At 37.2% G+C, this 16441-nt stretch overlaps 2 protein-coding genes across 7 annotated transcripts in view; one reads left to right on the top strand and one right to left on the bottom strand.

Annotated features, from left to right (window-relative positions):
• Window positions 1-96, bottom strand: part of LOC131529881 (gastrula zinc finger protein XlCGF57.1-like) — a 31503-nt gene extending 31407 nt beyond the window's left edge. Inside the window, exon 1 of one of the 3 annotated variants that reach the window (XM_058759847.1) lies at window positions 11-96. Coding sequence is in view for 1 of the 3 variants with exons in the window: in XM_058759852.1 (XP_058615835.1) it covers window positions 11-50 (40 nt within the window). In the remaining 2 variants the exon portion in view is untranslated. The remainder of the gene's footprint in view (window positions 1-10) is intronic. The other 2 variants (XM_058759852.1, XM_058759850.1) reach the window with 2 other exon arrangements.
• A 14961-nt stretch (window positions 97-15057) lies between these two features.
• Window positions 15058-16441, top strand: part of LOC131529886 (GTPase IMAP family member 9-like) — a 38698-nt gene continuing 37314 nt past the window's right edge. For 3 of the 4 annotated variants that reach the window (XM_058759864.1, XM_058759863.1, XM_058759860.1), the window contains exon 1: window positions 15058-15089. The gene's annotated coding sequence lies outside the window, so the exon portion shown is untranslated. The other variant, XM_058759861.1, reaches the window with a different exon arrangement.

The following is a 16441-nucleotide window of genomic DNA, read 5'->3' as shown; positions in this document are numbered from 1 at the left end:
AAACTCAAACCTTTCTTCAGTTGAAACACAGCAGCGCGGCGCATCCTCATGACGTCACATCACCACAGCAGAATAAAAGTCCTGCTCACGCGCTGCTGTCTAATGCATAGAAATATACATAGAACATGATATAGAAATAAATCTACATAGAACATGATATAGAAATAATGAAAGAGTTGACAGATATTGAGAGTGTAATGTATTGTTGAAAAACATAATGTATGTGGTCCAGTTATGTGCTGAAAATATTAGGAAACTACAAGAGTGTGAGGTTTTGTCTGACAAACTGTAAACTAATATTTCATACCAGGTATCAATTAGATTAAAATACAAATGTGATCAAATAAATAAATAAATAAATAACGAGTGTGTGAGTTCGTAGAGTACATTATTGTGTCAGTATTGAAATACAAAAAGTTTGTGTTTTTCTCATTTTAAAAATGTGGACATATTAAGTTTGAGTCTAAAAAATACATGAAAATAGGTTAAAAAAAATAATATGATTGGTGAGATTTGTTTTCATTACATCTTCATAATCTTTCAAGAATTATTGATATTATTTGGGTCACTTTTTCAAGTTTAAAGCCGTAAACTGATCGATGATAAATGATAAAAATGATAGCCATAAGCCATAAAAACACTTATGTTTAAGGGTTGAAACTCTGATAAGTTTCTCTCAAACATCATATATTTTTAGATTTTGTACAGTAGTTTAGTACTATATTACAAAACAAGGTCCCACTTTGTATTAGGCGTGTTTGTAGAAAGAAAGAAAGAAATGTTAGACACAATGTACTTGTTGTTTAAATACAATGTTCCCTTTACTAGAGATTCTGAAGCAGGAACCTAGAAGGCATCTCAGTGCACATCATGACACATAATACCATTATTCAGTTATATTTCAGCATAAACATGCATTCTGTTCACTGTGTGTTCATCAGTCTATCAATGCGGCACAGATACACACCACAGTATTGATCGTACTGTACTTTAAATAGCGTTAAACATGTCTGCTGTTGTTCGTGAATACCATCACTGAAGATTTTGCATTTTGAAAATAGAGTCAAAAGTGTCCCGATATGTAGAGGATCTGAATTACTGAACACGAACCAACGAGCTGATTGAGACGCAGCCAAACACAAATCAATCACAATATAGTGTTTTTGTGCACTCTTATTATCAGCCGTTTCAGCTCGATCACTTTCTAGCATTTAATCATTTTATCTGAAGAAGGGCTTGTTACGCTACAAGACATATATATATTGGTCCAGCTCAGGATATTATTCTTTAATCTTTTTGACCAAAGTCTTCACACAAAGGCCAAATGTCCATCTATTCTCATCTCAATTAATAAGTGTTATGAATGCACAGTTATTGTAATATTTACATTTCTAAGAGCTCAAATGTCCCTCACTTTACCTGCAAATGCACTTTAACAAAGTCTTCATACATCTTGAAAAAAAAACACATTTTTGACTAAAAATATAATGATTTTAAATTATTTAATTTGGTCTTTTCATTCCCTACAAGTAACCACAAAGATATGAACACAATGTGTTGAACTTATTTATTAACATAAAAAGGAGGGTTTTTTTAACTGAACCCAAGGAACGTGTTTGTTACATATACTGTTAAATAATATTGATCTGAATTCAGGAATAATTGAGATTCTTGATGCAGTTAGGTTCATATATATTTGGACACGGGCACAATTTCAGGTATTTACCAAAACATATTCAAGCTATAGTTATATAATAGTTATATACCATATTCATATGTTCTACAGTTCTTATATTTATGTATCATATGCAGTATTCTACATTAAAATACATCAGAATGACCAAAGACTTCTGTACAAAGATTAAAACACAACATAGCTAAAGCAGAGAAGCTGCCTCTTTCTCAGAACCGTGTAGATGATATCTTTCTCTTCTGATGAATTCTGTCAAATCCTTCTCTGTGTGCAGCAGACAAAGCATTCAGTGCTGATCTGCTGTGGGAGGAGTGAAGTGAAGGTGAGCTGTTCTGACAATAAAGCCGTAATTACGAGAATGAGGTCAAAATATTTTGAGAATAAAGTCAAAATTATGAGAATTAAATCGTAGCAATTAAAGTTGCAATATTTTGACAGTATAGTCTATATTTATATAGTATAGTATAGCCCCAGCTCTCAGATTCTGTCAGTTTAAATACTAAAATACGTCTTACATGTGTTTTTCATGCTCTTTAATGACAGATCGCTGTATTATTAGCAATAAAATTGACTTTATTCTCAAAAAATTTCAACAATATTCTCGGAATTTTGAATTTATTCGAAATATTTAAACTTTATTCTCAAAATATTATAAACAGCGCCCTCTGGCCGGTGTAAATACGCCGAGAAACTCTTATAACACTCTGCTGAGTGTTATTATTCACATCCGGGACATTTGCTCGTGTGCGCGCTTGACTCATCTGGAATATTTTTCACAGACGCCATGTTCTTAGACTCGCAATGCGGAGCATATGAGGACGGAAAACAGCGACAAAATGTGCTTTTAAAAAAATTAATTTAAAAGGTTTAACTTCTTTTTTTTTTTAAATCTTCTGGCAGCTTTTTTTAAACTTTTTTTTCAACACAGAGGAGTTTTGTAATGTTAACTCAATACACTGGAGTTAAAATAGCAAACCTCTGTCAGGTTTATTTATTTTTCTGTGTTTACTGGGGTAAGAGACAACTGGTGCTTCTTTTCATAGCCGTGTGGGCCAGTGGCACTGCCTGTGTCTCAATAAAATGAGAAGCTGTGTGCACAGGTACTGTTTCAAGAGAAACCCACCTCCTTTCTTGTCAGACTGACCCAGATGCTGGAGACAGTGATGTGGATGAAAGGGTCAGAGATGTTGCAGAGACAGAAGTGGCTGCACTGGCTTCTACTGACATACAGGATTGGACAGATTATCTGTGGAGGCGAAAGAGGACCAGAAGAGCTTCCAGAGGATTCGTCAACAAATCCCAGACTCGTCTGAACCCCTGGAGTCCAGCTGTCCTTATATCCACCAGCTCTGGGGGAGAGGCTGCTAATCACACGGCACGGGACGGTGTGACTCGAGCTTCACTTCAGAGATGTGTATATATCTCATGTGTTTTTAACATTTAAATCTTTTGTTCAGTTTCCATGTTCTCCAGGTGTGCCAGTGCATGTTGTCTGTAGACGTCCGGTGAGGTTTCAGGAGTATCAGTCTGACTTTTTGACCATTCCTCTCTGTTCTCTTCTGACATCTGGACTCGCAGTTAGTGACAGGAAAACATGACGTGCACTTCTACATCTTTATTAAGGTCATAATCACATCGAAGGAAAAAATGGATACCTCCTAATTTCATAAATATTTGACTGGGGATATGAAACCAAATTCATTTTTCAAAAAGGATTTTAGCCAATTTATTTTAATTGCATCATTAATACATTCAATGTCAAGGGCTTTTAGTCCTCCTTCTTCGTATTATTTGACCAACATTCCTTTTCTAATGTAGTGTGTGTTTCTTTTCCAGACAAAATTAAAGTGTTGGTTTATAGCTTTTATTGCATCTTTAGGAAGAGAGATTGAGTAGACTGGGTAGATGAGTCTAGAAATGCGTTCCATTTCTGTAAGATAAATTCTGCCAATAATAGAGATATCTCTCTGAGACCACGAGTTTAAGCAGGACTTACACTTATCTAAAGGATTACAAATGTTCAGATTATTAAGTGTTATCCTTTGTAATGGCATACCTAGGTATTTAATAGTGTCTTTAACAGGAATATTGTAAACGGTTGACTGAGGAAAGTTATGAACCGGTAGTAATTCACATGTTTTAAGATGTAACTTTAAGCCACATGCCCTTGAGAAAAACTTTATGATTTGCAGAATTTTTGTAACTTGGTCAATGTTTTTCATGAATATGGTTGTGTCATCTGACAATTGGCTGATGACTAACTGTTTGCCAAATACAGTCAATTTTTCAAAATCAGAATGTTTTATAAGAATGGAGAGCATTTCCGCTGCAGTAATAAAGAGCAGCGGAGAGATGGGCAACCGTGTTTGATTCCTTTGTCATCTGAGCATCTTGAAGACATGCCATGTGCTAATATAACTGTGCTGTTCGCGTCTTTATACATTGTATTGTCTATTAACTTATGATCTTTTCCAGGTTTGGGGATGAGAGTGATGCTTCCTTGCTTCATAGTAGTTGGAAGAATATGGGATTCAGATATTTCTTTCAACATATGAAAAAGAAGGTCTTTGATATATTTCCAAAAATGCCTACAGAAGTCACTGGTTAACCCATCTGACCCAGGAGATTTGTCTAATGATAAACAATTCACTGCTTTTTCCACTTCTTCCATACTAATATCTGCATCACAAACATCTACTGTTGGGGTCCAATCCTTACTGTGATCAAAGAGAGCATCAGCATCTGTGCGTGAATAAGAGGAGGAGTATACATTACTGCAGAAACAATACATTTCCTTAGATATGTTTCAGGATCTGTACATTCTTGATCATTAATCAGTAAAGCTTTAATACCGTTACGTTCTTGTCTCTTTTTTTTCCAGTTTACAAAAACATGCTGAACTCCTTTCCCCGTCCTCTCTCCACTTTGCTCTCCATCTTATATATGCTCCTCTGGCTTTATCGACATGAATGTTGTCTAACGAGGATTGAAGGAGAAGTAGTTTTTGTTTGTCACTTAAGAAGGATTTAATACAAATAACGGTAGCTTCTGTACTATTGGACTGACACCTCTTGCCCTCATCTGCTCGAATTGCTCTGCTGACTCCTTGCCAAGCCACTTCCATCTCTTCACTTGCAGTCAGGTTTAAATCAGTAGTTGCCATCTGAAAAGAAGGTTTCCAGGCTCTGTAATTCTGAGGTTTGTCATTAAACTGCAGTAAGCCTGTTGCCACAAGCTCACGACGAGCAAGACATCTTACAATGTCATTTATGTTTGAGCTGCAGTTATTTGAATTGGGGGATATGGGGTAGGGCAGAGGAGTAGGATGACCGTTGCTCTTTTGTGGTCTGAAATGTTGCAAGGGAGTCAAATTGTTGTTCTCAAACCCAGCTTCGCATGACTGACGAACATACTCACTTTCATAGGTGCATGGCTCCAAGGGAGCAGAATTCAAACTTAGCCTGACACTGTCCTCATCAATAGCAGCTTCAAGCGCCTCTGCTTCTGCCTCTTTTACAGCCATCTACCGTTAATTTACAGCTCTTCATTTTTACAGCATGTTACTGTTATACTACCATGGAAATTAACTCTGCTGCAATTGCTTCAAACAGTTCAAGTTTCAAATATTAGTATTCATACGGTATTAGTAATGTGAACTTATATAATTTGAGTCCACTGAGAAGAAATATGTCTTAGTATAAAACTGCAAACACTTTAAACAACTAAAAACATGTCTTTAACTCAAATCATTGCAGTTCATCATCAACTATAGCACACATGTGTTACGGGGCTGACAAGACGTGAGACGTACGGATCCATATGCAGACTTTCTTAGGCAGAGACGTGGTCGTACAGGCAGGGTCAAACAATGGCAAACAGGTATAATATGGACGAGACAAAGAGTAGCCAAAGACAAGCGTGGGTCGACGATCGGCAAACAGTATCCAAAGGGGCGAGACAGGAGAGGTAATCCAATACGTTAGCGATAGTCCAGGCAAGGGAAAACAATCCGAACAAAGGCAGGGCTAGGCAAGACTAGGAAAACTAACGGAGCTCTGTAGGGCAGCGATAATGCATGCAATACTCGGCAACGAGGGAGAGAATGTCCAGGGTTGAAATAGTGTGTGTGATCAGTGATGCTGTGTGATCAGGTGTGCATGTGATTAGTGCAATGAATGATTGGTGACAGCTGTGTGCGTGTGATTGGTGAGATGGCTGATGGGAAATGCAGTCCATGTGGTGAGCGGGTAACCTCTAGTGGTGAGTGACCGGGAGTGCAGACCAGATTCGTGACAACATGCATGCGCTGGAGCACTTAACAAAAAGATCATCATTGCTTAAGCAACTGCACAATTATTTTAAATAAAGCAGCAGAACATCAGTGTTTGTGGCTCATCATTGACTGAAGCACAGGCTCTACTCTCCAGCACAACGGTGACCCACAAAACTACATTAAACTAACAGATCTCTCATGTACAAACACACATTAATACAGTTCAGTTTAATATTTACTCTCCTGATCAGTTCATGACTTTGCATAACTGTTTTCTGTGGACCTTCACTAATATTTCAGTAAAAATAACTTTTTTCGTTTGGTTAATCTGACTGTTAATATTTACAGTAAATTGCAGTTTTTTTCTTTGAATTAACAGTAATCTACCGGCAGCACGGTTGCCAGTAAGTAACTGTTTTTCTACAGTTTGTTGCCGTAAATTAATTACAGTTTATTGCTGTTAAATTACATTTCATGCTGTTCTTACATCTTTAACCCTTTAAACCCCACAACAAAATCCTCAGTTTTAAATGAACACTTATAATGTGTGCACACTACAGAGTGTTAGAGTGTTAGAGTAACACGGAATCAGTGCTGAAGTTAATGAGATAACTATGTGATTAATTAAGTGCTGATTGTGGATTAGTGATGAACAGATGCTGTTAACAAGCAGAATCACTGAATGAAAGAGAACCACAAGAACTACAACTGACTTCAACCACAGCTTAGATGAAATCAACTGAAATAAAGAAGACATTAACTCTCTCAAGATCTGATTAAACAACTCCTAAATCAGCATTACTTCACACATTACTAACCAGACTGATGCTATTTCTGTCAGACGTTCACAGAAATACAAGTTTTTTTTTATTACTATATGAAGTACCATGATGGAGATCAGTGTTAGCTTTAGTTGGGCTCTTGATCCTTGCCTTTTTAAAATCAACTTTTCTTTGGTTGCTGTACACGTGTTTTAAAACACCTTTATTATGGCAAAAAGAGCCAAAGCGAAAACTATAATGTTGTGCTAATGACACAACCATTATTAAACACCATATTCACTGATTTGTTCCAGTGTCTCTTCTGCTACCAAAGTGATGATTTAATAACAGCCTGCTTACTCTTTTGCTCTAGTTTATGTAAGACTGTTAAAAAGAGTACTGACAATTAAAAAGAAAAAAAAAAGCTCTAAAGTGGTATGAAACACACACATCAAGAATCAGCGTATGAATCTCAACAATGGTGACTTTCAACCAAAATAAATAAACAGATCAACTCTGAACATCACAAAACACGCTAATATAACTCAACACATTTTGACTCACCATTGTTGAGATTCATATGCTGATGTCTGTATGTGTCTGAATTATGCTGTTGTACTGAAGATTTTGTGCATAAGAAGTTTTACAGTTTGTCATAATAAATTGTTATTTTGCAGTATCATGTAGCACATATCATAAATAACATAAAACGAACAAAATCCACTTCATTAAAGACTGAATGAGATCAATGAAAGCCGCTTCATGACGATTACGATCCAAAAAACATTCTTACAAATTTTTTCATTGGTTTTTGTTGCTATAATAAAGGTGTTTTACAAACACCGTTATAGCAACAACAACAAAAAACATCTAGCGTTACAAAGCTAAGGGTCAAGAGCCCAACTAAAGCAAATGCTGATCGCCATGATGGTGAGGTCAAGCTAAACATTTTCAATAAAGCATCTAAATGTCAATTAATTTTCAAGTAATTTTGTTGATATATGACAGAAATAAAGTCAGACTGTGATGTGTGAAGCTGGTGATGCTGTTTGTGGAGTTGTTTAATCATCCTCTGCTGTTTTATTTCAGTTGATTTCATCTAAGGCTGTGGCCGAAGTCAGTTGTAGTTTCATTTTTCTCTTTTCTCCAGTGATTCTGCTTGTTCACAGCAGCTGTTCATCATTGGCTGAATTCACTCATTAGTGTTCATTCTCTCTGTCAGGTGGACTATATTAGTAAACTCATGTAGGGAATAGTGAATGAGGGTGTAGGGTGTGATTTGAAACACAGCCCCTGAGTGTTGACTCTGAGCGCTGTTACTTCACAGGACTGCAGAAGGATACTTTCTCGAAAACAACAAATATTACCCAGAATTCATTGTTTTTTACGGGATTTTACTGCCATAATGAAAAAACAGGATGTTACTGTCAGAATATGGCCGTTTTTTTACAACAATTTTTTACAGTGTAGATTGCGGTCCCGCTTTGATCTGTTGAAGCCAAATGTTGCTTCTGTGGTCGAAAAAGCTCAAGGCAAACTGTGCCAGTGACGTCAAGTTCATGCGAAAGAAAGAACATCTGCAGTGGGGGACAAGGCAGAGTCCTGCACGGGTCCTGTTTGATAAACCCGCACCCGCAGTAGTTAACCGAATACCCGACCCGTTATCCGACAGCAACACTAATTTAATTCCAGACCCGACCCGACCCGTTTGACATAACAACCGCGACCCGAACCGCACCCGCATTAAATCTACATAAGGCAGACAAAACACCTTTATTTTATTTTTAATGTAACAAGCAATTAACAAGTCATTCTGAGTTAATGCGTTAATATTTTAATAATAAATAATAATACATTTAATAATACATTTAACACACGCAGCCCAACAAGTTAACAGAGAGAGAGAAAGCACCATTCAAAGTGTAAACAATATAAAACTATTGTGGACTAAAGCTTTTATTCAAACTGTGAATAGATTAACTACAGAAAAGCGAGCAAAGAGCGCTCCCTTTAATATAATCACTAGACCTATAGTTGTCAATCAATGTCAATACAGCTGTCGATTGGCTAGAGTGCTCAGTGTTTGCAAATCCCGCTGTAGAAGCCCGGTCTTCAGACAGAGCGCGCGAACACAAGCACGGGACAATTTGAAAGAAAGGAGCTGCTTATCAGCGTGTACTGGATTAAGTCGAAATAGTCTTGGTTATAATTGTACCCGCAACCCGCCCGTGCCTGTCACCAGTCCGAACCGCACCCGCACCGCACCCGACACGTCAATATTATTCCACCCGTTACGTCAATTTTTGCAGTTCACCCGTCGGGTACCCGCGGGTACCCGCCTGCGTGCAGGACTCTGGGACAAGGTATTAGTTTGTGATTATCGGCAAGGAAGGAAGTGGATTTTGAAGTGGTTTGGGATTTTCCTTAGTTGTCAGTTATAATCATCAAAATTAAAAGAAATAAACATTTGAAATATATCATTCTGTGTGTAATGGATGAATATAATATACAAGTTTCACTTTTTGAATAGAATTAGTGAAATAAATCAACTTTTTGATGATATTCTAATTATATGACCAGCACCTGTACACTGTCGATGTGGGACTTTCAGTTCACTGGAGGCGTCATGTTGATCAGATTCTGACACATCAGGATGATTGCGACAAATGAGATGAGGTTGGTCCAGAGACCACTGAGGGGAATCTGACAGATTGGTGTGAACATCCGATCTCAGGAGAAACATTACGTCCTAGTCTTGATCAAATTCCAGCAGGATTAGCACAATCGGAAGATTCAGTCTCTAGAGATAATGAGGTGGTGTTACACACGCCACACAAAGAGACTAAGCGCTATCCTGAACGCAGTACTCCTCAGTTGAGTCTTGTTCAAGGAGCTCTTTTGCCAGTGTCAGAAGCTGCTGTAACTCAGAAGTAGGCATGTCCATCTGTCCTGGTGCAGCATCCGTTTGGCACCTGTGTGAAGGGTGTGGAGAAGGATGTTGTGGGGGACTGTCGTTGGACATGCCATGGTGTTCGCAGGATGAGGATGGCCTTTTCCATGGTTTCTGCCAGTGGTTGGTCTGGGACCTGGGTCTGCTGCCATGGCGACGGCTCTGTCCTCTGCTGGCTAGTGGCTTTCTGTAGAAGGGCCTTGCATTGTGGCAATGCTGGGTGCCTTCTGGCGCCTGCTTTGGATTCTGGGCTGTGCAGAGAATTCAGGTCTGAGAATTCCTTTATGATGGCCTGTTTAAGCTGCTGGTAGTCTGATTGGATGTGTCCTGGCTGTCGAGCCAGGAAGCGTCGCACTTCTGGGCTACAGGTGATCCAGAGTAGATAGAGTCTATCTTGGTGGTTCACACTGGTCCACGACTGCAGGAAAAAGTCAATCTCTCTTAAGTAAGTGTGGACGTCATGCTCTCAGGCAAAAACTTATGTACAATTATAGTAATGAGTCCTTTTGGGTGTGCAGCAAACAAAATCAGGGGTTAAAGCAAAAAAAAAATATTTTGACTGAAAATTTTTCCTCGGTCAAACCCCATTCCACAGCCGTACCTGTCACACACCCAGTTTAAGAGCCGTGTTTTTCTTCTTGTAATTAGGGGCGCTTGTCCTCCTAATTTAAAAAATTTAGGAGCACCTTATATATAATAAATAATAAAAAATTAATACGAGGTGACATTTGACTCAAAGTGATTTACAGGGGCATTTTCCTTTTACCTTTTGTAAATGCATTTTTCTAATTTTATTAAATGTATGCAGTGTTTCCTTTAGGATTTATTCCAGCTGTGGTGGCAGGACTATTTCCCATGGACCACGCCCCCTCCCCACCCAACACTTTGAAAACTAAAGGTTCCTGGAGGCACCTTTTGGGGTTCTTCACTTTGCCACTGTGGCGGAACCCTTTGTGGAACCTCTAGGCACCGGTTTAAAAGGGTGGTTCTCTGAGGAACTTTAACGGTTCCTGGAGGAACCCTTGTATTAAGAGTGGTCAGGAACCACCTTGGGTGCTTCGAGGCACCATTTCCTAATTTCAGTTCTTTAATATTTGCACCCCCCACCCCTCCCACTAGTTTATTGTTCTTGCTATTGACATTTTTAATAATTTGAATAAACAAACTGAAAAACTAAAACAAATGCATATCAAACATTGTTTATTGATAAACAACAACAATATCCGTAGTTTCAAATAATCACCTTAAATAGTCAATACTGCACATCACAATCCATTCATGGAAACACAATAGTGTTAATATTGTTATAAACAAAACATAAAACATTTACACCTTGACAAAACTATAAAGAAATAAATGTGACTCAAATATCTTACAACTTTAAAACACATTTCATGTACCTCAAAAAATAGTACAATTTAAGTTAATAAGTTAAATTACAAATTTAATTAAAATTTTATGTACAGTGCAATCAATAGTAACATTTTCTTTCCTGTTCTAATTGGTCACTGATTGGGAACATTCACACAGGACATTTTAAGAAACGGATAAGCCTCAAGATAGCTGTATGTAGCTTAATAAACCTTCATATTTCCGGATTTCTCAGCAGCGGAAGACGTCATAGTTGGGTAAACTTTGAGAGCAGTGAATGGGAGAGTTACACAAATATATTTTTTTGCATTCCCATTTGCTCAAATAGCAAAAGAAAAACTCTGCGATAGCATTTTCACGACTTTCAATCAAAGGAAAAAAATTGACAGAGACTGATAACAGCAGTCAGAAGAGAGAACGATGTCAAATTTACCGTCCCTCCCATAGACCTTGCATTAGAAACACCCTCGCATTAGCGTTAACTACTTTTTTCTTGTTTTGTAATTTGATACAAATGTGATATAAGTATAGTGTTATAAATGTACATCATTTTTTTAAATCAAAATACATATATATAAAAATAAAAAATCGAGGATTTACGATGCTGATGACCGCTGAAATGCATATCAGTCTTGTGAAAAGGCTCCATGATCTCCTCCAACAGACACTGTAGAAAAAATAGTGCACTTTAGTGTACTTTTAATTGCTTTTCTGTATTGTAGATTGCGGTCCCACTTTGATCCGTTGAAGCCAAATGTTGCCTCTGTGGTCGAAAAAGCTCAAGGCAAACTGTGCCAGCGACGTCAAGTTCATGCGAAAGAAAAAACATCTGCAGTGGGGGACAAGGTATTAGTTCATGATTATCGGCAAGGAAGGAAGTGGATGCCTGGTGTGGTGTCTGCAAACACAGGCCCAGTATCATACACTGTCGATGTGGGACTTTCAGTTCACTGGAGGCGTCATGTTGATCAGATTCTGACACATCAGGATGATTGCGACAATGGAGATGAGGTTGGTCCAGAGACCATTGAAGTCCCTGAGGGGAATCTGACAGATTGGTGTGAACATCCGATCTCAGGAGAGACATTACGTCCTAGTCTTGATCAAATTCCAGCAGGATTGGCACAATCGGAGGATTCAGCCACTAGGGATAATGAGGTGGTGTTACACACTCCACACGAAGAGACTAAGCGCTATCCTGAACATACCATCAAGCCTCCAGTTCGGTTTAGCCCTTAAGGCTTATCTTGGTGGTATAAACTAATTTCGTTGTTTGCATAGGATCACAAAAGGTTTTAAAAGTTGCATTTTTAGGCTGATCTTCTGCAGTGATCCAGCATCAATGTCAAAATGAGTGAGATCAAATCAAAGAAGCTGGGCTTTGCTGGGTGCAAAAGACGGGTGCAAATTTCACCATGAGTTTAGTTTTAATGGTGAAAGTGTGTGTGATAAGATGGAAGTAGGTAAACATTTCAAATTTGACATTTAACATTTGTTAATGTAAACTAATCAACTTACACACTCTGCACAGTAAAACCTCCAGTGTTAAATCAACACTCCCAGTGTATATATAATCCACACTCAGAGTGTTAAAAAAGAAACACTGAGTCAGTGTTAAAGTTAATGAGATAATTAGTGTAGTAATTGAGTGATGATTGAGCATTAATGAAGAACACCTGCTGTTAACAAACTGAATCACTGAATCACTGAAAGAAAGAGAAAGAAGAACAGAAAAAAAGAGACGAGATGAGCAGAAATACAAGAACTACAGCTGACTTCAGCCACAGCCTCAGATGAAATCAACACTAGATAAAAGCAATTAAATCTCTCAAGATCTCAGCAGAGGATGATTAAACAACTCCATAAACAGCATCACCAGCGTCACACGTTACTAACTAGATTGACTTTAGATTTTGATGTTTTAGTTTTGTTTGAATTACCATTATCGAGGTCAGTGTTTGCTTTAGTTGGGCTCTTGACCCTTGACTTAAAACTTTACAATTACTTTGGCTGCTGTAACTGCGTGTTTGTTTAGACATGTTAGTTATGGCGCAAAGAAAAAAAGCCAAGCGAAAATGTGATCAGGAGTTGCTTATGTTACTAAAGACATAATCAGTGTATAGTGGCTTGAATAACTGGTTTTACTCCGAGTATAGTCACTGGTAGATTTACTGATTAATTTTGAGGTTGTGTAGTTTAAGACCTGACAGTTTTAATATTAATCTAAAAGACTTGAAACTTATTCTGCACTGAAAGTTTACTTTTCTTCATCAAACAGACTTCAAGAATCAGCATATGAATCTCAACAATGGTGACAATCAACATAAAGCTCCATGTTGCAGTGCATTCTGGGAGCACCAATCAAAACTCATCCATGGCTCCCAGCATGCAATGCGACATGAATAAATTATGCAGCTGTCTTACTATTTCCTTTTGTTTTGCTATTTTGTTGTGACTTTTAGTAGCGTGTTTTGTGATGTTCACAGATGGTCTTTTTATCTGAATATGTTGATTATCACCATTGTTGAGATTCATACGCTGAGTCTTGATGTCTGTATGATAATGCAGTTTGGACCTTTTAGTGCTGATTTACTTTTAAAAGTCTTTCAAATTAATCTTAAAACTGATGGATGAAGCTTTATATTTTATGCGATCAAAATAAAAAAAAGTAATCAATCAGTGACATGCTCTGAATGAAATCAGTTACAGAAATCACTAAATGCTGGTGATTTCTTTATAGAAGTCTAACCATCAACACCCGAACGCCATAACTAACATGTCTAAACAAACACACAGTTATGGCAGCCAAAGAAATTGTAATGTTTTAAGTCAAGGGTCGAGAGCCCAACTAAAGCAAACACTGACCTCGATAATGGTAACTCAAACAAAACTAAAGCATCAACATCTAAAGTCAATCTGGTTAGTAACGTGTGAAGCTGGTGATGCTGTTTATGGAGTTGTTTAATCATCCTCTGCTGAGATCTTGAGAGATTTAATGTCTTGTTTTATCTTGTGTTGATTTCATCTAAGGCTGTGGCTGAAGTCAGTTGTAGTTCTTGTCTCATCTCGTCTCTTTTTTTCTGTTCTTCTTTCTCTTTCTTTCAATGGTTCAGTTTGTTAACAGCAGGTGTTCTTCACTAATGCTCAATCATCACTAAATTACTAAACTAATTATCTCATTAACTTTAACACTGCTTCAGTGTTACTTTTTTAACACTCTGAGTGTGGATTATATATACACTGGGAGTGTTGATTTAACACTGGAGGTTTTACTGTGTGTCTAAACCTGTCAGTGCTTGTTTTCATCATGGCCTTTATTTTTCTCAGCAAGATTTAATCGTCATGGAAACAGGAAGTCATTGCTATCTCTATCTGACCACAAATTTAATCAGAGATTCAACTGCTTGACGACAAATAGTTTCTCAAGGGAAAGAAAAAAATGAACTAATGCGTTAGCTAATATTAACAAATGAGATGATATTGTAATGTATTAGGTGTACCATTAATATTGTTATAAATTCATCAACTCTGTGACCACATAAAGTCTTGCTTTTTTAGAGTAGAAAATGATGCATTACAGTTTTGTTGTGTGTAGTCTGTAAAGTGTTTATGGTGTTTAAACTTGTTTTTATGAACGCTTACTTGGCTGTATTTAAAACTCCTCTATAGAGAGCATAAAGATATGTTTTTAGAAAGTGATGAATGTCTGTAGAGGGGAGATTGTGTGAAAAGTCTTATATGGAGGTGATTTGGAGGTGTAATATGCTGATTATCAAACTGTGTTAATCCGGAAGATTTTAAGGCTCATATAATCTTGTAAATCTGGCAAAGTTTACACTCAGACCAATGATTCTATATAATTACTAGTAAATAAGTCCACTTGCATGTTTACAAAAGAAAACACACACATTCTCTTTCTGATCGTTCTGATCATGTGATTAAACCAACCACAATGTGTGTCTATATAAAGGCCGGAAGAGAACGTTCACTCGTTATTTGTGCTTCAGAAGATTGACTGACAGAGAGAGGCATCGCTCTCAGGTTTGACTTCATTGCTTATAATGATCCATTTAATCTGTTTGTTTTTAATTCCTCTGATTTTTTAATATGTCAGATCAGAATGATTTCATTTGCCATGGTACTGTATATGAAATGATATTACCCTTAAAAGTAACAAATACATGCAACTATTCATCATCTTGCAAATAATGCATTATTTACAAATAATGTTCAATACAAATGTTCTCTTTTATATTAACGCATCATCATTTTTAAATGTGTCACATTTATAAAACTTAAGGAGCTGTTGATGAAACTGATGTAGAAAAGCCTGTTCTGGTTTAATTGCCTGTTGATAATTAATGCTTCTTTAAATTTGACAATAAAATGAATATTTATTTCAAGGTGCTGACAAAATGTAAAATTGTAATTAAAATGTTCTGCAGTAAATTGTGAATAGAACTGTAAGGGAAAAGATGAAAATGTAAAGGTGTCCAATGAAAAACAAAAGGAAAAGAGATTAGAGGGAGATTAGAGATTATACGTCTTTTCAGCATTTTCCAGCCATTTGTATCAGGTCTCTGTGTGTTTCTGCTGGTCATCAAAGCTGACAGATTCACTGAAGAAGACAGGAAAACTGTGGAGGAAACTGAGAAGCTGCTTGGAGAAAAACACCTTAATAAAATCTGGATTCTCTTGACTCGAGATATCATGTGATCAACCAAACTAGATTAGGCCTACTACTGTACTGTACATCATTTGTGTTAAAGGGTGGGTCTTATGATTAAAAATCATATATTCAAATGTTTGCTTGTTTATTTGTTTAACCCTCATGTTGTGTTCGGGTCATTTTGAACCGGAAAATGTTTTCTTTTTCCCAGAAAATACTAGTTTGTTCACACATTGTCCAATGTACATTTAATTGTTTCTTTGTAATGTAACAGTTACCTTCTGTTACAAGGTTTATTTTGGGTGCTATGCTCATCCTGACCTCTAGGTGGCACCTGTGGCCTCACTTTTTTCTGTATAAGACAGGAAGTAGTAGAGTAAGCAGCAGATTCAGTTTGAATCCCTCATGACTTCATGGTTGTATAAACAATCCTGGTTGGAGAAACATTTAGTTTGCTGTTCAACCAGGATTTTTGTTTGACATTCCGTATTTGAAACCCTACTCATCTATTCTGGACATTGTGGTTTACTTTTGTTTTGTGACTGTTTGCTGGGGTAATTTGTGTATTTGGGGAGCATGTAGTATGGGGTTTGTGAATATTTGGTGTAGATAGTTTAATACAGTTTGGAAAAGGGATATCCATTGTCTTTGTTTTTTTTAGCATTAATCAAAACTTTATTATACTGTAACCTATAGGACCTCTTGCAAAAATGATTCCCCCCTC

The sequence above is a fragment of the Onychostoma macrolepis genome, chromosome 22, assembly GCF_012432095.1.
Source record: "Onychostoma macrolepis isolate SWU-2019 chromosome 22, ASM1243209v1, whole genome shotgun sequence".
Lineage (NCBI taxonomy): Eukaryota > Metazoa > Chordata > Actinopteri > Cypriniformes > Cyprinidae > Onychostoma > Onychostoma macrolepis.
Note: the sequence above shows the minus strand (reverse complement) of the source record. Positions and strands in the feature narration are given on the sequence as shown.